General features: G+C 42.0%; 1 protein-coding gene across 1 annotated transcript in view; it reads left to right on the top strand.

Annotated features, from left to right (window-relative positions):
• The first annotated feature begins 3,499 nt into the window (after nt 1-3,499).
• APPL2 (adaptor protein, phosphotyrosine interacting with PH domain and leucine zipper 2) overlaps nt 3,500-23,944 on the top strand; it is a 53,002-nt gene continuing 32,557 nt past the window's right edge. The window contains exons 1-4 of the mRNA XM_060025528.1: nt 3,500-3,714; nt 10,212-10,310; nt 20,961-21,020; nt 21,569-21,640. Coding sequence (XP_059881511.1) covers nt 3,661-3,714; nt 10,212-10,310; nt 20,961-21,020; nt 21,569-21,640 — 285 coding nt within the window. The 5' untranslated portion in view covers nt 3,500-3,660. The remainder of the gene's footprint in view (nt 3,715-10,211; nt 10,311-20,960; nt 21,021-21,568; nt 21,641-23,944) is intronic.

The following is a 23,944-nucleotide window of genomic DNA, read 5'->3' as shown; positions in this document are numbered from 1 at the left end:
AGATGTATGAAATAAGGACTGACAAAACAGAAGCAATCAGAAAAGAATTCCTTCAGCCTCCTCCATTTCATCCACCAACCTACTGTCTCATGTATCAGCCTGAATGCACTGTCCCTGCTTCCATCATGTGTGACTTGTATCCCACTCCTTTTTGTCTGCTCAAGGACTTTCATCCTGCAATTGTCCCTTCACCCTCCTGTATCTTCAATTTTCCTCCCTACTGTATTGGATTATCCTCATCAGTGTACAAATAATCTAAGAAATACAGTCTTCTCACCCCTCAGTTTCTCCCAGACTTTTATGTTTTCTTTAAGCAAACTGGAGTTAGGTTTCTGTCAGTTGCAACTGAAAAAATCCTGATTAATACAGGACACATGGATAGGTACCTATGGAAACAGCCAGTGTACTTTTCCCCATTCGTCTTCAATGGGTAAAAAGAGTATAGCTCCATAGAGTTCATCCTTTCTCTCCGCAGAGGACATGGCAACTCTAAATTGTTCATTTGTGTACTTTCTTGTCGCCAACCTCACAGCTGTCCAGGGATTTCAGATATAGTTGTGTGGATGTTTGAAATCCACCCTCACAATAGTTTAATAGGGACCAATATTTTTAATGGAACATTTTTTAAAATTTCTCATGTTTACATGAAAATTCCTCTTACATAGTTTTGCACAGATTATCTGTTGAAGAGGAGAATATTTGGCTTCAGAATTTAAATGAGGGTCATAATAAAGACAGTAAAATGAGTGAGAGATACAGTGCTTAACATCGAGCATATTTTTTTAATTATTATATTTTAACAATATATTTATATATTTAAATGAATGAATAATTGGATGAATATTTATTTATATATAAATTTATATAAATAAATAAATGAATAATATTTATAAATTATATTTATTTATATATAAATATATATATATTTATATTATTTAATATATTTATTAAATGGATGAATTAATGAATGAAATTAATTAAATTAACAGTTTGCAAATGTGTTGTATTCCCAGAATTGGTTTTGTAACTTAGTTGGTTTGAATTTGGGATGCATTTTCCCACGGAAACAATTTTATAAATGGTACTTAAGTGCCAAGAAATCCCACTAAGGCTGTTTAGCCAATAGTGTAGCAATAAAATGTAGAAAAGTAATGGCATTGTGTCAGAATGCGGTTTAAACAATTTGGAATACTGGTGATTGAGGAAAAGTAACTTTAATTAGGAGATGAGGTGGTGCATGAAAAATGTGGTAATTCCAAAGGGGACTTCTGAGACCTTTCAAGTGTTCTGGAGGGTACTATCTCCTTTTTTTTTTTTTTTTTAAGAAGATGTTGGGGGTAGGAGTTTATTAATTAATTAATTAATTTTTGCTGTGTTGAGTCTTCGTTTCTGTGTGAGGGCTTTCTCTAGTTGTGGCAAGCGGGGGCCACTCTTCACCGCGGTGCGCAGGCCTCTCACTATCGCGGCGTCTCTTGTTGCGGAGCACAGGCTCCACACGCGCAGGCTCAGTAGTTGTGGCTCACGGGCCTAGTTGCTCCATGGCATGTGGGATCCTCCCAGACCAGGACTCGAACCCGTGTCCCCTGCATTAGCAGGCAGATTCTCAACCACTGTGCCACCAGGGAAGCCCTACTGTTTCCTTTTTACATCTATTTTCAAATAAAAATGCATGCATTTCTCTCCCTTGGCACAGTCTTATACTATTCTTATCAGCATGATCATTATTGTTTGCTTGGTAGGCAATTAACAAATGTTGAGTTTCCAGTTGGATGGAAGGGTAGGAACAAAGCAAGATGGAAGGTCGAGGGAAATTTCTCTTAATTGGAAAAGAGTTGGAAGAAATGAACATGTCATAAACAGCAAACTTGTATTTGTTATTATGTGTCTCAGTATTCAGAATAGAAGGAAGGTGACACAGAGAGGCTTACTATTTATACAGGAAGTAAGACCCACACGTAGAAAGAAAAAGTACTACTGGGTAAGTCATGTTGGATGACAATCAAGGCGATGCCTGTTCAGTGATCTTTGGGGCCAGGAAGGGAGCAGGAGGTGCTTGAGTCTGACCTTGTGCAAGAGGATTTCAGTGAGAAAAGAGTTGGGAGAGTATATGAGGTGAAATTAACTGAATGGTACTTGATAGAAAATACAGAAAAAGGGGCTTCCCTGGTGGCGCAGTGGTTGAGAGTCCGCCTGCCGATGCAGGGAACACGGGTTCGTGCCCTGGTGAGTGAGGATCCCACATGCCGCGCAGCGGCTGGGCCCCTGGACCATGGCCGCTGAGCCTGCGCGTCCGGAGCCTGTGCTCCGCGACGGGAGAGGCCACGGCAGTGAGGGGCCCGCCTATCGCAAAAAATAAAATAAAATAAAATACAGAAAAAGGGTGAAACACGGTGTGAGCATGGTTCTACCCAAGAAGAAGAAAGAATACGGTGGGGAAAGGATGCTGGATGATTTCCCCATGGAGCCTACACGATGGCTCAGGAAAGGTTAGTGCTGATCTAGAGCCAGACGGAATAATGAATGGCCTTGGAGTTTTCAAGTGATCAGGCAGCATGTGATCAGACTTTCAGAGGTGTTGGCAATTCAGATTGTGCCTTAATATACCTAAGTGTTTCTATAAAACACAGAATTTGTATTATTTTACCATATTCTGACCGTTTTTGTTTGTTTTTGGTTGCGTGTCCTATTACGCAAATCTTACAGATTCCTAAAGAAGGAGATTCTGAAACCCTTGCCTTTGGTATTAAAAGATGTCAAGTACTTCCCCTTACCTCCTTCTCTTCTTTCTTTAGCTTTCTTTCGTTAATTGACTCTGACCAAATCACTTCATTCTTTGGGTCCCTGATTATTATTATTATTTAATCTCTAAATGACAACACTGAACTAGATTATCTATCCCTTCCACTTCTAAAAACTTGATTATGAAACTTTCCAAAATGACAAAACACAGCAATCGACGAGGACGAGCCCTAATCATATTGGCCAAATTAAATAGCTGTGGTTTCCCAAAAAGTTACTTCTAAATATCACAGATGATTCAGTTACCCCCTTTTTTTCCCCTAGAACTAGTTGATCTCTCTGCTCTCAGAGCTGTTACGAGGGCACTGAGATTTACGTAGAAAAAGTGGTGCGGGAAGCGCGGGATTTTCACACAGCATTTCACAGATTTTCAAATCAGCAAAACTGTTAGCTCCTATCTCCCTGACTCAAAAAATCTGGATAGCCACAAGTAGATAAAACCTTATCTTTCCGCTCTTGAGTTCCCCCTCCTGGGCTTTAGATGCATTGACCGGCATAAGATTCGGCCCCTTAACTGCTGAGCCTAACACCCTAGACGTTCACTTGGCGCCTGGCTGACCCGTGGGGGTCTGCGGTTTCCCGCGAGAGGTGGGCGCGGGGGGAAAGCGGGGCCGCCACACTTCCGGTGTCCGGGTCGGGCGCTCGCCACACTTCCTGTTGATCCGGCTCCGCTGAGGGCTGGGAGGAGAGGAGGGCCGGCGGGCGGGCGGCGGTCACTCACTGGCCAGGCGTGGGCGCACGCGGGGCCGCCCTGGGCACAGAGCGTCGTCCGCCTCGTCGCCTGATCCTCGAGCACTCTCGGCCGCCGCGTCACCTGCCCTCCGTGCTTTCGTCCGGCCGTCGGCCCCGCCGCGCGGCACCATGCCCGCCGTGGACAAGCTCCTGCTAGAGGAGGCGTTGCAGGACAGCCCCCAGGTACCTCCCGCCGCCCGGGTCCCCCTCGCCCGAGGGCTTGAGGCCGAGGAGGCCCTACCAACCCCGGGGTGGAGGCTGGGAGTACGCCGGGCCCCCTCGGGGGCGAAGAGGGGGCGGGCCCGGCCCTGTGTCTTGAGTCCGGGGTGCTCCGGGAGCCGGCATCCCTCAGAAAGGGCCGGAGACGTCGGGAAAGCCCCCCGCGGCCGGAGTCTTTGTGTCCCGACCCCTTTCCAAACTCAGCTGAAACCGAGGCTGCTCGGCCTACGCTTGGGCTCCACCAAGTGCCCCGGGCAAATAATCTTTTCTTTGCCTCAGCTTTGTCGTAAGATAGGAATAATTGTGCCTGCCTCCTAGAGTTGTTAGAATTAAATAAGGAAACGCCTGTCAAGTTGTTCGCTGGCAATGTCTGGTACAAAATAAGAAATCGGTCTTACTTATTATTACTACTACTGATACGATGGGACCTGGTGGATTTAGGACCGGAGTGGGATACAGAGAGCCTAGACCTCTTCCCCAGCGGTGTCAGACCTCCCTTTGGCCCTGTTTTCCCATTCGTGAAGAGGAAATTACAATACCTGCCCTATTTGCCGCACAGGGGAACTTCATTAGCGCACCCGAGATGAGAATCAAGCCCTTTGAGCTCTGCAGATGAAAGCTGGTGTGCAAATGTAGTAAATGTATGCAGAATGACATTACTTCATAAGTCAGTGCACCTTTCCCCAGGGAACCTTTGTTCTTCATTAACATTTCCCCAGCTTCATATCTGCCCTAGAGGCTCTGCATCCTTGGGCTATTTAAATACCTCTCTTTATTCCCTAGTATCTCAACTCTTGAAAAATTAGAGTAAGAGTAACCTCTTTTCCTTTCACCGTTTCTCATCCCTTTGTGCTTCCTTTCCATTTTCTTCTTAGTGAATTGTGCCTCCCCGGGATGATCCTCTGATGGATTTACCTACACCCACTCTGCATCTCTCCAGTTCAGAATTAGTAGTCAAAAGGACTGTGTGCTTAGTTGCCTTGTGCCCATTTCTTTGTGATCTTCTTTACATAGGCAAGTAAGAAAGTGTAAGCAAGCTGTGATTTTTTTCTTTTTTTTAATTGTTTTCTGCTGGTCTGATTGACTTCTCAAAGGCCTCTCTGAAGCCTCTAAACTTCTGGCATTTTAATGGGATCAAAACCCTGGGTAGAAGTCATTTTGTCCATCCTCACACCTGTTGCGTGCGATCTGAAGATAATATTGTGGAATTTCTAATGATATCATTTTGAACAGGGGTTTCCACTTGGTTTGTAGTTGGAGAAACTGAGGTGCAAAGATATATTGCTTTCCTAACTGGACATGGTGATGGCTGAGCCAGGTTAAAGAAGTGGCACTAACTGATTCTCCATGTTGCCTTCACAGAGGAGTGACATTTGGAATTTTTGGCTCTCACATCAGTGAATAGGCACTGGTTCTGAGTTGTTTATAGGATGTGCTCAGCAATGAGGTACGAGACAGCGGACTGGCAAACGAGTCAGGCCACTTGGGTCCTAATTGTGGCTCTAACACTAACTTATCATTTGATTTGGGCAAGTCACTCATCCTCATCCTGTGACTGGCTGGGTTTTCTCATCTGCAGAATGAGGGTCACGGAGCAGATAATATTTAAGGGGCTTACAAGTCTAACATATCTGCATGATTTGTAACTGAGCTTGTATGAGGAAGAAGAGGTTAAGAGGCATTGTCATTTCTATTTAATGTTCCTCTTTATGTAGGGAATTTGTCATTGCTTTTGAGACGTGGGTGTCACCCTGTGAGGGTTCTTGGTGAGGTTTGAATGGAAGCAAACTTCCAGGAAGGTCCTTGATAACCATCAAAACATATTTAGCTCTTTTGTATGGGGTATGTGCCTAATGCAGCTTTACTGCCAAGGAGATTCATAGACTTGTAACTGGAAGGAATCTAATCCAACTCCTTAGTTTTATCTGTAAAGAATAAAAGCAATAGCAAACACCTGTGTCATACGTGCATTTTTATGTGCCAGGCCCTGTTCTCAGTGCTTTACATATGTTAACTTAGCTAATCCTTTCAACAGTCTTTTGAAGTAGGTACTGTATTAAAATTACCAAGGAGCTGAGAAGTTAAATAACTTGCTCCCAAGATTATACATTATCAAGTGGCAGAGCCGGGATTGGAACCCAGGCAGTCGGCCTATGTTGTTCAAGTTAGCCCAGCTACCTAGCACCTGGCTTTTCTGTCATCAGTGACCTAAAATGTTTCACTAAAAGGAAGTGATCTTAAGAAACCATCTATTGTTTCCTCTTGTTTTATGTAGAGTATTTATGAGGGTTGCTCCAGTAACCTGGTTGCACAGGATTCATTAAATGAACACAAAAGCTTTTATATTTGAGCTCAGTGACCCAAGAAGAGCTGAATAGCAGTTGACTGACCTTATACACATCTATTCATGCCCTTTTAAGTTCACAGTGCTGCACAGTGTATTATAAGACAAGTCTTTGTGCATACATGTATTATTTCTGGTTACCTCTGGTGTATGAAAGATGAAATGTTTTAGGGATTAAGCTACTTGTCTCCATTGCTGTTTGCGAGCCTCTGCTCCTCGCTAGGTGCTGCTAGATGCTGGGAATGTAATGACAAATAAGATAAGAATGCCTTCCCTCCGCTGGTTCACAGTCTGTTCTGGGAGACAGATAAGGAAAGCAGCAGTTGCAGTACTGTGTGAATGCTGCTGTGATAGGAACACAAATGCTGCTTTGAGCTGCTGCAGTTCACACCTCTCCAGGGGCTTATTCTCTTTCCTGTAAGTAGTGTGCTTTTGAGATAAAGTGTAGCACTGTTGCTTGCTGTTTTGTTACGATATTTGTTTGTTTCCTTTGCAGTTGGCACAGCTGAAGCACAGAGAATTTAAAGATTAAGTTCTGAGATTATTCAGTGAGAGGTCCAGCTGGGAAACCAGGCCTTTTTTAACTCAAGCAGGATGCCTCAAAACATTACCTAGTGGTTTTGTCTTCATTGTGGAGGGCTTTTGTCCTGCTGTACTCTTTGTTTATGATACATTTTCCTTTCAGTAGGCTTGGTTCTACTGAGACATTTCTCTCCCTCTCCCACACTATGAGAATAAGAGTTTTAATTGTTTTTACCTTAAAAAATATATATATGTATAATATTTATACTTATATATGATAAATATTAAAACATTTAAAATATATTTAAATATATATAAAATATACACGTGTGTGTGCGTGTGTATATTTTACAATCACAGCTGTTAAAATTGTGCCATTATATAACTAGATGCTATTCTTAGGAGTGAAAAATGTCTAGAACTAGTTTATTAGATGACACCCAGTTTCTTTATTCTAAGATAGAGGGTAATGTGGAGCTAAGGCTAAGGTGTTTGGTTTCGTTTTTCTGTCCATGCATACTCTTGAGAGTGTAGGGTAGTAGAAAAAGGATGGAATTTAAATCTTGATTCTGCAGGTTACTCAAACACAACCGCTTGTGTTTCAACATGGGTAAAATTAGAATAAAAATAGTTGCTTAATTCTTATGAAGAATAAATAACATATGTAAAGTATCTTCATGCCTGCATATTATAGTAACTCCATAAATGATTGCTGTTATTGTCTTTATAAGTGATATGCACCAGTCTTTCGGATTTTTTTTGTGGAACTTTCGAGCAACTGGTATACCTGCCTGGTCCTTGGTCTTATTCCTTCTTTAGGTCTCCGAACATTCTTGTTCTTCCAAATATGTTTAAGCAGATGCGGAGCTGATAAATGTGGATATTAAAACAGTGTCTGAGATAGCTGGGTATATTTTTTTTCAAGGATGATCATGGCCTAGTTAAGTTAGAAAGGGAAGATGGGAGTGTTTTTGTCAGTTCCAATGGATGTCATGGTAAACATGTTCAGAATATAAAGAAAAAAAAACTTGTGATGTAGTTTTGGCAGTTATCACAGGTGAGAGCATGATAGTAGAATGACCCAAGAGAAGTCAGCTCCAAGCAGTCAGCATCCTGCCTCCAGACAGAATGGTGGGCTGTGGGCCAAAGAGCATGCCCACTGATGAGACCCACCTTTGCTAGGTGGTGGATGCAGCCTCCTGCGGTGGAGAAAGCATGGCCATTGGTACCAGCCAGACCTGGGTTTACATTGCAACCCTGCTGCTTCCCAGCTGTGGGAGGTTGAGCAAGTTTCTTAACCTTGATGAGCCTCAGTTTCATCATCTCTAAAATGGGATTAATGTAACTGTGGTGTCTACCTCATAAAATTGTCAGAAGGATTAAATGAAGTAATATTTAGTGCTCAGCACAGTGTCGGACACATAGGAAGTACAGAGTAAATGGTAGTTTTAGTTTTCTTTTTACTCTCTTTATGGAGGACATTTATACAAGCCCTCTCTTTTCATCCTGTGGCTCATTTTCCATTCTATGTATTTTATTTCTAAGAGTATTAAAAACAATAAATAGGACTCAACTAAATGGACATCAGTAGTATTTAAAAAATTAAATATCCTCAATCCAGTTGTATCACTCTTTTTCATTCTCTTAGATATACTGTTATAGCAAAGAAAGGAACGAGAATCATCATAAACATAGAAGGACTTCTCCAGCATTGGCACCACAAATACCAAAAGATTCTCTCCTATTAGATGACATTTATAGATAACTGTGTAGATAATAGTGTTGCTTTAGTGTTGAAATGAAATCGTAACATGTGAAACCCTTAGTGTCCAACATGTTATAAGCAAAGTTCATTATCTTCTTCATAATCAGCATCATCTGTGTATTAGGCACTGGTAGGCACTTTATGTAATTCATTACCTCTAGTGTTCCCTGCAAATTAGTGTTAGAGCCTAAATTTGGACCCAGGATTGACACGGTCCCAAGGGGATCCCAGATCCTTTGAGAGGCCCCAGTAGACTGTAAGCTCCTGGAAGACAGAGTTGGTTCTGATCACCTTTGAATCTCAGATCCCAACACAACGTTTCATCAAATATTGGATGAAGGCAGAAGTATATACATGAATGAATGTAGAGTGATAGACCAATCACTGTAGGTTCTCAAAACGTCTTTTAACAATCTTTGTTTTTCAAGTAGTGTATTTTAAAGAGATGTAATAAAGAATTCTAAACCAATGTTTTTCACCTACTCATTGACATCCATTAATGGGTTATGAGATCCAGTGGGTCACATCCATGATTTTTGTTTTGTTTGTTCTGATCCTTCTGTTGATAAGAATTGGTACTGAAGAGAGTACATTGGTCTGAGAGCAGGTATTTTTAGCCTTAAAGACCTCGGGCAAAACCAGGATAAGCATGTACTACTGTGAAGTCCACCAGAGTTTGTCAACAAAATCAAAGGTAGAATGATTCAAACGTCGGGGTTCCTCTTCCAGTTTATGGGGGTGCTTTTGGGTCAGTTATTATTCTCTTACCTGAGATAGGTTAGAAAAAGAAAGAAGGAATTGAAATTCATTTGCAGGAAAATAACGAACCTTAATGGATTGTTCTTTGTAAGGTGCCTTTGGTATCATCTCATTAAAGACATTTCTATAGCTTACTCTCCATTCTATGCCTAATGGGTTATTTTCTGAAATGTAGATCCCGTTATCACTAATGTAGTATTTTAAATTCCCACTGTGCTGGACACATTAACAAAAGTCCCTTGAATAGATATGGTCTCTTATGTGGTCCCTTGATACTTCTTTAGGCACCGTCCAATATATAAATATTTCTTTAGTGCTCAGAGTATCAGGCACTACGCATGAAAATGAGAGGAAATACCTTTCATCTAAGACATTGCTCAGCTGCTCTCGAAGCACTGAGTAGTCTTCCCAAAGGAATTGAGCTAGCATTCTTAAGTTGCTATTTGAGTTTTGTGCCCAGAGCTTCCACTGGTGGGCCCATGGTACATGAAATTTCCTGGTCATGAGTTTGAAAATTGGTTGAATAGAATATGACGAAAGACATGGAGCCTGACTGTAGTATCTTAAGTGGAAAGAATGACACACCCCTGCAAGACTTCCAGGATTGCAGAAAACCGGACAGATGGTTAACTGCTGTGATGATGCAGTGCTGGGTGACCACACCCCAGGTATACAGACAGGCCAGACATTGAGTACAGTTTATGGGCTTGAAGGGAGAGACTGCCCTTTTTAACACTTATTTTATTGGATGGACTTTACTGGTACTTAGGTAGAGGCTAACGTCAAGACACATAATAGCCCTTGAGTCTTCTTAACCCTTTAAAAATTGGCTTTCTTTCCCTGGCCCCAGTACTCAAACTGTATTCAGTTTGCCCTCGCAATGTAGTCTAAAGGATTAGAAAAGAAGTTCTGAATTAAAGCTCTAGGAATCAGCTTATATTAGTATTAGCAATAAAAAAGTAAAGCCAGACAACAGACATCTTCCCTCCCCATATCTCTGTGTGCGTGTGTTTGTTTTACCTCCATTGTAACTTCTCCACTTAGAAATAAAATTGACCTCTTTTCTTGCAGACTCGCTCTTTACTGAGTGTATTTGAAGAAGATGCTGGCACTCTCACGGATTATACCAACCAGCTGCTCCAGGCGATGCAACGCGTCTATGGAGCCCAGGTATCCTCCTGCCCCCTCACCTGGAGAGGAACAGAGTGGGAGCCCTCTGCCCACCTTGAACTTCTCTCAGGAGGTTGAGAGATTTGAGTCAGAACACCACCATTTAAACTTTTGAAATAAAATCACAATTGTTTTTCTTTCTGTTCACCTCAAAAAACTGAGGACAGTTCATTTTCACAGGTTAAGAAATAGGGTAATTTTTCTGTAACTAGTAGACCCAGTAGAAAGGTACCACATAACTGCTTTTTAATTTTTAAAAAATTCTACTCCAAAGGGAAACATTTGAGTCTCCTCTTCCTACTTGTGAATGAGTGGGTTCAGTATTCTAAGGCATGGCTCTTTGTCTTTCTCATAAATGGTCAGTCTTAGATGTCAGTGCAGGCGAGTAGAGATGTTTTTTCAAGGGCTTCCTCTGAAAAGACTTGAGTCACAGTTCTGGAACTGTTGGGTGGCTTCTTTGTTTTGAGGAACAAATATCTCTGCCTTGCAAAACCATGGAAAATAAATTGCTGAGTAGCAAAAGTGGATCTTTTTAAGATCAAGAAATGCCCATGTATGTTACTTTCTAAGAGAAAACTTGTGAGTTACTTAAAAATAAAATTTGTTATGTTACACATCAAAATATTATGGCAACCGATACTTTTCATTATTGATTCCTTGCTGACTTAAGCCTGTATCTGTTAATATGTTCCTTTTTCTCATTGACGATCTCTAAATAAATACCACATTCAGTATATAATAATAATATAATATATCAATAATCATGTATACTCATTTATTTTACATAGCTCTTAATATTCATATATAATCATTTATTATTATCATGGTTTTATTAATCATTCATTCATATCCTATATGGGGAAAAAACTCAGCTCTTGCCATTAGGGAGCTTACAACTGGGTTGGGAGACAGACAAAAATAATTACCAAAGAGTGTTAGAGGTGCTAGGAGAGAAGGGTCACCTAACCTGGAGGAATTGTGCTGGGCACCCAAAAGGAGGATGATTATGATAGTTGAGACTTATTGAATACTTCATAGGTTCCAGGTGCAGTTTCAGGGGCTTTTACATGTAATCAGTTCACTTCAATTCCCTAACAACTCTGAGGTGGCTGTTGTTACTATATCTTCATTTTATAGGTCAGGAGATTTAAGGATTCTGATGATGAAGGACTTTCTAATTCCACCCCATTAATACATGGTAGAGCAAGTCAACCTGAAGCCAAAGCCCAAACAATTAACTACTAAGCATAAGGGTGGTAGCCTGAGCTAGGGAAGCGGCAGTGGAATTGGGAAGAAGTGGATTGGTGACTGATTCTATGTGAAGGGGTTGGATGGGTGAAGGATGAATCAAGAATGATGCCCACGTCTTTGACTTCAATAACAGGGTGCATAGTTGGGAGAATACAGGAAGAGGAGCAGGGTGTGTGTGTGTGTATGGCAGTGGCAGGAATGGCAGGGATGTCAATCTTAATTCTTTCCTTTTTTTTGGTCGCACCATGGCTTGCAGGATCTTAGTTCCCTGACCAGGGATTGAACCTGGGCCCTTGGCAGTGAAAGTGCAGAGTCCTAATCACTGAACCGCCAGGGAATTCCCCTTAATTCTTTCTTGAGAGGCTGATTTTGAGGTGTCCATGGGGCATAAGAGTGGGGAAAGAGATCTTGTTGAAAGTTCAGGTCCAGAGTTCAGGCTGGAGATAGATATTTGCAAACTACTGTATTATAGAAGTGTAACTTGATTAATTGGAACTAATTTTAACGACCAAAAGAATCATGTGCACATTTGTGATTTTGCTCGTTTGTTTAGGTAAAACATTTAAATACTGGGACATACTTTGTCGATTTTTTAAAGCCCTATTTATTTCTATTACATGTTTTTGTATTTTTCCCTAACGATTCAAAATTTAAGAGAACAGAAAATTTTTTACTGAGCTTATACCTGCTCTTTAGTAGTTTGAATATTGTTATTAAATGATTTTTCTCATGTTTAAGAGTCCCAAGACTTACGGACTGTGACTCCACCACTCCCAAGAGTCTCTGTTCTGCCTTTCCATGTCTGTCAGAATCATTTACTTGGAGATGTCCAGATGCTCTCTTATGCGTTTTTTTCTTTTGAGCCAGAAAACTGCATTTTGCCAAAATTAAGTGGGTCTTGCATTCCAAGAAGCTGTAACCAGCTTTTACTTCACATCACATGATCATCACATGGGTTACTGGCAGAAGCCCTTCCTTCTGCCTCGGCATTTCCTGCAGCAGAAGCTAGCAAGAACGTCTGGCTAGTGCTGCCCACTCAGTGACAGATACAAGCAGTGGTCAGTGGCATTCAGGTCGGCTGGGTCAGGGTCAGTTGTTTTTCAGGTTCATTTGAACATGTTTTGTTTTGTTTCTTTTCAATTAAATTAAAAAGAAAACTTTCTAACTCCTCTTTGATCAGTTTGTTTATATGTATGAGGGTGGGAAGAAAGAGAAAGAAAGAAAGAAAAGAGTTACCAATGTTTTCATTCAACTTTTTCCCCCAAAGTTATGTTTACCTGCTTTTATTTAACATTCTTCCTTAAATATTTTACACCTAGTTGTGTTAAATTGCACTAATAGAGTTTTATAATTTCATTTTTAAAAACAGAGGCACTTAGTAAGATGTTGTTTTTCATTATTATATTTTTTAAACCAGATTTATGCTACTGATAAATGATAAATGTTCATAAAAGATACTTAAAATCAGGCCACATGGTAAGTTTCTGGATTCTGATATAGTGAATACTATTTGGACCTTAGTTTTAGAAAGAGGAAGAGTAAAAAGAACTAGAGGAAAGTTCTGTGAACAAACAGTTTTGCTGATTTTGGCTAGTTTGGGGGAGATTTTAAATTTTATTTGGCTTAAGCAGTAGAATGAAGCTATAGGCTATAAGCTGTTTTCAGCATTTTACAGCAGTCTCTGGTCACATCTGGTCTCCTAATTGTCAGATGTGCCTTTGCACATGGGGGAACTGAGTACTCCATCATGGGTCATCTGAATGAAGGAAGCCGTACACACTTCTCATGCAGCAAGAGACGGGTTACTTAGAAAGCTCTGCTATCTTTCAAACTATTGACTAAATTTAAAACTTCTATAGTGTCTGAATAGATGCATGGGTATACTTATTCAGTACTTATTCAAATTTTGCATTTAATACATTTGGTATACTTGTTTTGATTCTGTATATCTACCGTGATTTTGTTTCTTTCCTAGAGAGGTTAAAATTTTAAAAAATCTTTTCGAAATGGATTTTTTAGGGTTTTACAATGAAATTTACTTACGTAAATTTCTTACTTCTCCTCTCAGACATTGTATTGTCTGAGAAGAACAGGAAGGTCAAATGATGTTCCTAGCAGTACTAGTGAAACCTGGCATCTCCTGGAACCTGTCTTTCTCCTCCAAAAGATGACAAGCCTCTGTAGTTGGTGCCTTCAGTCTGGATGGAATTTTTTGTTTGTTTTGTTGATTTTTTTTTAAGTACATTTTGGATGGAATTTTTCGAAGTGAGAACCGTGGTTCAGGCTCTCTCACTTCCTTTCAGCAAAGCAGGCTTACACAAACACAGTCTCATCTCTGCAGCTGCTCTGAACCAGACCTTTGGGAGTGCAGAACTCCTGATCCTGAAATGTAAAAGCCCGCATTGGAGTTGGGAGTAGTATCTTTTCAAACTGGGGTGAGACCGTGGGAGGGGATAGGAGTAAAATACCTTGAAGGGAAGATATGCATAAATTTGGTATTATAAAGAAGAAAATATTTTTCTTTAGAAATGATAATATATATAGATATCAAGCTAAATAAGTTAATGTTCCTCTTGGGAAACAGAGTAGTGGGCATCCAGGAGTGTGAGCTTGTGATAGGGGAGAGAGAAGGATTTGGGAGGCAGACAGGATCAGAACTGTATATTTTAATAATAAAAATATTATTAGGCACATAAACATACCACACACTAGGCAAGGCACCACCTGTGCATAATCTCATTTAGCTTTCACAATAAAGGAGAGGTATTATTATATAAGAGAGGTTATGTAACTCGCCTGTGGTCACACAGCTGATGAGTGGCAGGAACAGAATTTGAACTCAGGTCTTTGACTCCAAAACCTCCACTGTCACTCTGAACCCCTTTGCTGTACTCTTTTGACATACTGGTCTCTAGAAATGGCAGCAGAGGCTAAGGAAGTGGGAGTCTTCAAAGGTTGTTCTTGTCACCATAGAACACCCACACTTATCAGCCTAACAGCTTTGTAGTGTGTTATGGGTGGGAGCCAGCTCCTTTTTGTATCCCAGAGTAACTTCCCTTGTTTAATTGGTTTTTATCCATAATGGTTTCAATCAGTGCATTTTAACAGCTCTCAAAAACAGTCAAATTGAGGTTTCTGTGACAGGGACAGAGAAATATGTGTGTAGCTTAAGGCATTTGGGAGTAGAGAGCCCCTGAGTGGTTTCTGGAAGCACCTTCAGAGACCTGAGTTTTTGCACTTGATTTGCATGTGGGATCTACAGCCTTCCCTCATTCTGTCATTGAAGGCTTTCAGATTAGTATGGAAGATTATTCTGGGCCAGGCTCATTCATTAGGTATGAGGTTAAGTATGTGACCTTAGATGCATCAGATCTGAGTTCCAGTCTTGACTTGGCCACTTGCTGTGTGACCTTGGGCAAGTCACGTGATTGCCTGAGTTTCCTTGTTGGTTAAACAGGCCATAATAATACCCACCTCATAGGTTGTTATTAGAACTAATACCTGTAAAGTATAAGATCAGTCCCTGGCACGAAGTGCTCACTGTTAACGTAACCACCTTCTAAGCCTTAGAATAATAGTAGTTATGATAGCACTGTACCCTGGGACTGCTAGTTGGGTTAAATAGAAGCTTGGTCCTCTGATCTTGACCTTCCTGAAGGAGCAGTCTGTACATTGCTCACTTCCTCACTGTGTAGTTGATATTTGCTCCTCAGGTATCTCAGTCTGGGCTCGATCCCCCACTGGCAGCACAGGCTGCTTAATGCCTGGTTCATAGCCTCTCTCCACCCTCCATCACAGGTAGCACCGGATGCTATTAACAATGACCCCCTCGAAACTGTCCTTCTTTGGTTCCTGTGACAGTGTCTGTCCCGAGTCTCTGCCCACCATTCTTGATTTTTCTCCTTTCCTGGCGCCCTTATGCTGCCTGCCCCTTAAGTCTTGGTGTTCTCCAAAATTCCACAGGAGTCCTTCTCTGGTTAGTCTGTACTCGTTTCCTGGGCAAGGTCACTTCTTCAGCAAAGCCTGGCCATTCAGAATCTATTTCTAGCCCTCGTCTCTAGGTCCTTATTCCAAACGACTTTTGCCTATTGTCACTGTGGAGAGTGAGTTTTCAGCTCTTACCTGGGCTATTGCAGCACCGTCCTAAGCAGTCTTCCTGTCGTCAGGGGCTTGTTTTCCCCTTCAGTCCATCCTTTACTCTCGAGCTGCCACATGCAAACCTCCCTTCCCTCCCTGTCTTCACCTGCTTCTGTGGCTCCCTGTAACCACAGGCAGAGGTAAAAACTCCTCATCAAGGCACGCAAAGCTCTTCATGAGCTGAGTTTCAGCCTACTCCTCTAGCTTCGTCTTTGGCTGTTCCAGAATGTGCCAGGCCCTCTGCACATCTCGAGACTTAGCTATGCCCTTCCTGCTTCCAGGACTCCACATGGACCCCTTGCCCTGGCAAATGGCCTTCCCAGCAAATGGCTTTTAAGACTGACCTCAGGTCCAAGGTGTCTGACACCTTTTCTTTCTTCCTTTTCTCCCTTCGGACGAAAGCACCCTTCACCCGTGTGCCCAGATGCCCTGCACTCTTGTTGGTCAGAGCACTGAGGGACAGTGGGGGATTTTCTTTCCTCCCTGTGCACTGTGAGCTCTGAGAGCAGATTGTCTTTGTCTCCAATGGCCAGCACCTTCCGTGGCCCCGCTCAGTGTTTGATAAATAGGTGTTAAATGAAAGACTGCATCCGGGCCACCTCGACCAGACCGTCGGCACACCCCCTCTGTGCGATTTATTGTCCCTCCCAGATCTGTGTCCCGTTGTCAGCACCTTAGCTTGGTGCACTGCCATCATGGGTCATCCAGTCTAGGGTCCATTCGTCTTGGACTCCCCCTCCTTCCTCATTCACTCTAGCCTGTTGTTTTTGCCTCAGCGATACCAGGCATATCTCTGCTACTTTCTGGCTTGGGCTCAGCCTTCTTTCTCTCTCACTCGACTTCAGGTGGTCTCCTGACCCTCACGTCATCCTCTTTTTCCACCACAGCCATTCATGATTTTTCTTCTGCTCACATCTGACCTTGTCATTCTTCTGCCAAAGTTCCTTGGGGCTTCCCTGGTGCTGGCAGAATAATGTCAGAGTCCTCAGCAAGCATCCCCACACGGCCTGCCCCAAACACAGCTCTCCAGCCTCTGTCCTTGCTACATTCCTCGCCACTCCCTCTGTGCACAGCCCCCCCCCCCCCCCCCCCCGCCGGGGCTCCTGATCCAGTGCGACCCCCTGACCCCAGCTTTGGGGTAGTGCTGTGATGAATCAGACTCTCAGCCACTTGGCTTTAGGTAACATTTCTGGCCAGTTGTTTAGCCTAGATCAAAGCAGTGCCTACACTGTGACTCGGACTCTAGTGGATTTCCTCTACCCCTGCTCCTGGCCTCTCCATTCCTGCCCAGAGGCCTTTGGGTAGTTTCAGGTGACAGTTGCAGTTAGCGAGCGCTCTGTGCCACCATAAGGTAAACATTCCTTTGCCCAGAGCTCAGTTTTCCTTCCGGGTTTGTTAACCACTGGTCTTTCTGCCTTGGCGCCAGCCTTGGGAAGCTCTGATGAACATAGGATATTCTGTCGGTAAACCCTTCGTCAGGTCATCTCTTAAGGCTTCCTGTGAGGTACCCAATAGCATAGATAGTAACCAGAGAGCTTTTCCAGGGTGTCGGACTCTTACTCGCAGAACTCCATTTAGAATCTACATTTTACGCCACCACTTTTGCTGGACTACAGCTAGAAAAGTATGGGATTTATGCTGGTATCTGTAGCGCCTGTGAGGCCTGCTCACTGAGTACAGTACTATTAAATACAGTTTTGGACTTCAGATCAGAATAGTATGGTGTTAAGCACTTGGACTTTAGATTTTGAGTCTGACAGATCTGAGTTGAATCGTTGCCTTGCCAGTTACTAGTTGTGTAATTATAGAAAGGTATTATCCTTTCTGAACCTTTTTCTCCTCATTTGTAAAATGAGGGTAAGAATATACCCTGCCTCATAAGTGCCTTGTAAGAATTAAATGTAATAATATATAAAAAGTGCTTAACAGCAATGTCAGGTCCTAAAAAAGACTCAGTAAATGTTAGCAGCTATCTTTATTATTGTTACTGCTAATATTTACTCTTCACGCAAGTTCCAGTTTTGCAAGTCTTATTGAAGAGATAATTAAGCAGGCTTACCTCACAGGGTGTGTATTAATTAGGTAAAGCATTTCATAAAACCTTTGTGTACAGTAGAATCTTACAGTGAGTAAGATTAAAGTTGGTCTAGTTTAAAAGACTTTTCATGTCAAGTGCTCTGTATAGGAGAGGTTCATTTCTTTTCAGGGCAGATGACAGGCCATTTTGTACATGTATTGTTTGTACCCAGTGGAATCATGCTGGTAGAACAGAATCTTGCTGCCTGAAATCACACACATCTGAAGTACATAGCACTTTCAGAAAGTATTTCTAGGGGAGACCCGGCAGAGTCCACTGTACACAGGAATTTTGGGAGCAGTTGTCTGTTGTGTGCTGTGCCCCTTCTTCCTGGCCTCAGTGGAGTTGTGCGCATGGCACACGAGTGCCCCCCATTGACCTGGGCACAGTCGGATGCCAGCAGCTCCCTGGCAGGTGTGTCCACTACACGTGGGGTGCTTGCCAGTACCTTCTAAAGGAGAGAAGAATTCAAGTAGCCTGTGGCACTTGCTTGTTATGAAAGCACGGAGGGCGGTTATCGTATCTGTTGACCGGTCTCTAAAGAATACAGATATGGGGGAGTAATATTTTAGACTTAGCTAAAATAAAGAAAAGAATGGACTAGAAGAGTAGAAACTAGAAGAGTAGAAGAGTAGAATTCAATCCTTCTTGAATCTGAAGGATTGTAGCTTCATGGAGAGCCTCCTGAGGGAGCTGTGGCAGAGGACAGCTCTTTTGAGACAGTTACTGTCTAAAGCAGGATCAGTACTTTACAGCTCTTGGACTGGCCTCTTATTTTTGTAAATAAAGTTTTATTGGAACGAAGCCATACTCATTTGTTCATGAATTATTTATGGCTGCTCTTGTGTTGTGACAGAGACTGTATATCCCATAAGCCAAAAATAATTGCTATCTAGCCTTTTACAGGAGAAGTTTGTCAACTCTAGCCTAAGGCAATGGCCTTCTCAGGTCTTTTCTCTTAGCAGGACTTGGGATCTTAGAGAGTAGTGTTTAAGAGTGTGGATTTTAGACAGACATGAATTCACATCCCAGCCCTGCTACTAACTAGCTGTGTGACCTTGGGCAGGTGGCCTAACATCTCTGTGCCTCCATTTCTTCTGTAAAATTGAGTTACTAATTAGAACATGCCTGACAGGGTTGTCAGAATTAAATGACATAATGCCTGGATTGCAGTTAGTTGGTATCTGGCATGAATTAAGTGCTGTGTAAATGTTAGCTGCTGTTGTTAGGATGATTCTGTGGGTCTGCAAATCATAGTCTACATGGGGCTGCTTGGGGAGGCAGATGCCAAGGTAACTTGAACAAATCCATCTTAAACGCACTGCTGCGAACTCAGAGAAGAGGAGATGGGGATTTTCTGATACAGCAGGGTAGCAGCTCAGTGAATGGGCTAAGACCCTTGTTCCCATGCGCCCTGATCTTCAAAACAGCACTGCTAAAGATGGTCAACTGGCTGTTTCCTGGCTGACTGCTTTATGCCGGTCCACTCTGTATTTTATCTCCCACCATTTGTGATGTTGCCTTACAGGGTTAAGAAGTATTTCTCCCCTCACACTATGATTCCAGGTATTGTTTAAAAACTTGAAATTTATATGAATCTTCTAACCTTGTTTGTTCCTTCATTCATCAAACATTTGTGGAGTGCCTGCTCTGTGCTAGGTAATGGTTGCATGCTCTTGTCTAGATCCAGGACATAGTACTTCTGGACTTGTTTGTTTGCCCTCCTCTTGGCTTTGTGACTGCCAGCTCTGGTTAGTTTTCAAAGTGGTGGCACCCCAGTAGGGTGCCAAAGCCAGGAATTATCATTATGTTTGCCTGACTTTATTCTGGGGGAGAAGAGAGAGCACCACGTTTCAGGGTCTACTGATGGCTGTTTCTTGGGGCAGATGAAGGAAGTCAGGGAACAGGCTGACCAGTTATCTGCAAAGAAGGCTCAAAAAACATAGGATTAGGCTCTGATGGGTCTTGCAAAGGAGGCCCATGAAAAATAAAACAAGCTCCAGCAGAGTTCAGGCCTTACCCCTAAGGAACAGCAAACCCAGGGGAATTAGAAAGGAAGTGGAGGCCAAGGCTGGCCAGTGCCCTCCCCTTATCTGCTCCAGGTCAGACCCAGTAGCTCCCTCCCTCTCTTAGGAATACACCCTGAACTGGAAAAGAATCCTTAACTGAGCTTTAGAAACGTAAGACACGTTTTCTAGGCTGGATGTATTGATGATGGGAGGATAGTGGTAGACAGCTGCTGTGTAGCCGGAGATCAGAGGGATAAATATGAGAAGAAGAAAGTGGACAGTATTGGTCAGTGAAAAACAGCACAAAAAGGGCCTTCCCAGGCATTGTAGCTGTGCTTCTGTGTTACCATCCATCATTACTGACCTAGTGCTATAAGTTTGGTAGAATCTGACTGTGTCATAATGTTGCTTAAATTCCCACTGCACTTAAAGTCTGCAACTGGGCCATGGAGCCCCACATGCCCTTGCTCTGCCTATGTTGCCAGGCTTGTCTCATTTCCACGCCTTGCACCCCATGTTCCAGCTATGCCCTGCTTTACAGCTCTTCAGACAGGCAGGGTGGTTTTACTACATGCTTGTCCCTTGTCCCATGGGGAAAGCTCATCCCCATGGCTAGCTCCTGGTCTTTCTCCAGGGGTCTGCTTAGAACATCTCTTCCATGGTCTTCTTGAGGACCATGCAGATCCTCCAGTCAGAGCCTCCTACTGCACGCAGTATTTCCTTTGTGGTTCTCATGCTTGTAACTATTTTTTAGTGTCAGCCTGTCAGGGAACAGGCTGACCAGTTATCTGCAAAGAAGGCTCAAAAAACATAGGATTAGGCTCTGATGGGTCTTGCAAAGGAGGCCCATGAAAAATAAAACAAGCTCCTGGTCTTGTAAACCCCATGAGGGCAGGGACCACGTCTTTGCTGGAGGTTTGGCACATGTTAGTTGTTCAGTACATTTGTTTACTGACTGACCAGAAGGAACGTCAGTTTATAAATGATGGGGAGGAAAAAGCAAGCTTTAACCTTTTAATTTGTTTTGGTCTTGTTTTCCAAATAATTTCTGAACAAAATATTTTATTATTTTACAGATACATACATATTATGTTTAAGTGAGTCTCTGAGGTGGCATTTTTCAGTGACTGTGTATGCACTGGACAAATCTTACTTGTTTTTCTCTTCTCCCTACAGAATGAAATGTGCCTGGCTACTCAACAGCTTTCTAAGCAACTGCTGGCATATGAAAAACAGGTAACTTGATATATATGTGGCATATAATGCTGTGCTTAGGACTCAAGCGGAGTTCTTATAAAGGAATTCTCTAGAGGCAACCTTTAGAGACCTTCCTTCCTTCCTTTCTTTTTTTCCATAGGCAATTTCCATTTTTTCTTTTGTCTTGCCTTTTCCTATCCACTGATAAATTCTGATGATTATCCCAAAGTTTTTATGATGTATTCTTATTAGCCTACAGAAGTAATCAACTGCCCTGAGGGTTCATATTTTCCGAGGGAATACAAGTGAATCAACACTAAGAATTCCAGGAAATAAACTGAAAGATACCGTTATATCTCAACAGAAGGGTGCTGACCGACAAAGGAATAGCCTGGGAAGGGCGGTTGACTGTGTGGCTGGGGCAGAACAAGGGGAGAGCTCTAGTTCTCCGCAGACGCTCTGACATGATGTGCTCTTGGGAGAAGAGAGGAAGTCGAGGTGGAGGGCAGGGTATTGTGGGGTAATGCTATGGTGCTGAATTCCCTAGCATTCAGTTAACACCTGCTGCTTTTCTTCTTTGGTGGTAGAATTTTGCTCTTGGCAAAGGCGATGAAGAAGTAATTTCTACACTCCACTACTTTTCCAAAGTGGTGGATGAGGTAAGATAGCCACATGGCAACATTTTGTTTGATTCTTTTTTGAACTTTCTTTCATCTTTATTTTGGCCCACTTTTTATTTTTAGATATCTACTTAAATATCTGAGAAGGTATCTCAACCTTATCTTCCAAGGTTCATTTCATAAAAGAGGTTGTATGCTGTTCCATTTGTTTCTGGTTTGAGGGGAAAGGCTTTGGTATATATATGAACAATAGACTGAAAGAAAGACTTCTAAGAATTCAGTTTCCTAAAGAGGGAGAATTAGTTTCTCAGAGCTGCTGTAATAAAATTACAAGTAGGTGGCCTAAAACAATAGAAGTTTATTCTCTCACAGTTCTGGAGGCCTGAAGTATGAAATCAAGTTGTTGGCAGTGCCACGTTCCCTCCAAAGATCTAGGGGAGAATCCTTCGTTGCTTCTTCCAACATCTGGCGACTCTGGGTGTTTCTTGGCTTGTGGCAGCATAACTCCAGTCTCTGCCCCTGACTTCACATGGCCTTCTCTCCCCACGCCACCCTCGTGTTTTTTCTCTTCTGTCTGTGTCTTTTCTTCTTATAAGAGCTCTTGTCAGTGGATTTAGGGCCCACCAGGATAACCTAGGGTGGTCTTTTTTTGAGATCTTTTATTGAATCTGCAAAGACCCTTTTCCCAGATATTCACATGGTGTTTGGTATAAACATATCTTTGGGGGGAGTGCGATTGAACCCACTAAAGAGAGATTTCTTACAACTGTTTTTGTAGCTGTATTGTATAATACATTTGGAATATTTGTGAAAAGCAGGTATTGTTATAGAAAAAGTACATAAATCGTAATTGTAAAAAACATGAGCTCATGCTACAGGTGTTGGGCAGAACCCTCTGCCAAATTAGGTAGGTATGAACTGTTTCACCTTCCAAGGAGTGTGTAGTACCTACAGTAGAATATCACCATAGAGAATAAGCAAAAAAGGCAATGTACAGGTGCCATTTCACTGTGCAATCATTGATACGAACGTAATGCTATCTTCAGTTCATAAAATGAGAAATTAACGTTCATATGAAATTGTACCAGATGCCTGTTCATTCATTCAACAGATCCATTCACCGAGGCATTATTCATTCAACAAACATTTACTGACCACCTGCTATCTAGCAGATGCAATTCTAGGCACCGGGGATATAGATACAAACTGTCCACTTCCTTGTGAACTTTGTCCTCTGTCCCACTGCTGTGGCTCTTTGAAGTGTGTGATAATATGGATGCATATCTATTCCAGAAGAGGAGGAGGATGAATGGAGAATGGAATTAGAGAGGAGCAGAAAGTAAATTTTTTTGAAGGTGGGGAGAAGAATTTTTCTTAATTAACAGTGAATGAATAACCCAGGGGGAGAAGCAGTAGTCTACTACCACTGAAGTTATGTGTTTTCTTGACTAGAGGAGATTTGCTCAGGAGATGCGATTAGTTGTCAAAACCCTAAACCAGGATTTCTACTTTAAGATATTTACTCAGAGCTGTATTTTCATAAGTGGGAATGATGATTCTTTTTTTTGAATTAATTTTTTATTGAAATATAGTTGATTTACAATGTTAGTTTCTGGTGTACAGCAAAGTGATTCAGATATATGTATCTTTTTTTCATATTCTTTTCTGTTATAGTTTAGTACACGATATTGAATATAGTTCCCTGTGCTATACAGTAGGACCATGTTGTTTATCTACTTTATATATAGTAGGCTGTATCTGCTAATCCCAAACTCCTAATTTATTCCTCCCCTCTTCCCCTTTGGAAACTATAAGTTTGCTTTCTATGTCTGTGAGTCTGTTTCTGTTTTGTTAATAAGTTCATTTGTATCATGTTTTAGATTCCATGTATAAGTAATATCATATGATATTTGTCTTTCTCTCTCTGACTTAACTTCACTTAATATGATAATCTCCAGGTCCATCCATGTTGCTGCAGATGGCATTATTTCATTCTTTTTTATGGCTGAGTAGTAGTCCATTTTGTGTGTGTGTGTGTGTGTGTGTGTGTGTGTGTGTGTGTGTGTGTGTGTGTATACACACCACATCTTTATCCATTCATCTGTCAATGGACACTTAGGTTGCTTCCGTGTCTTGGCCATGTAAATAGTGCTGCTGTGAACATTGGGGTGCATGTATCTTTTCGAATTAGAGTTTTCTGTGGATATATGCCCAGGATTGGGATTTCTAGGTCATATGGTAACTCTGTTTTTAAGTTTTTTAAGGAACCTCCATACTGATTTCTTTAGTGGCTGCACCAATTTACGTTCCCACCAATAGTGTAGGAGGGTTCCCTTTTCTCCA

Source organism: Delphinus delphis, chromosome 11 (genome assembly GCF_949987515.2).
Source record: "Delphinus delphis chromosome 11, mDelDel1.2, whole genome shotgun sequence".
NCBI lineage: Eukaryota > Metazoa > Chordata > Mammalia > Artiodactyla > Delphinidae > Delphinus > Delphinus delphis.
Note: the sequence above shows the minus strand (reverse complement) of the source record. Positions and strands in the feature narration are given on the sequence as shown.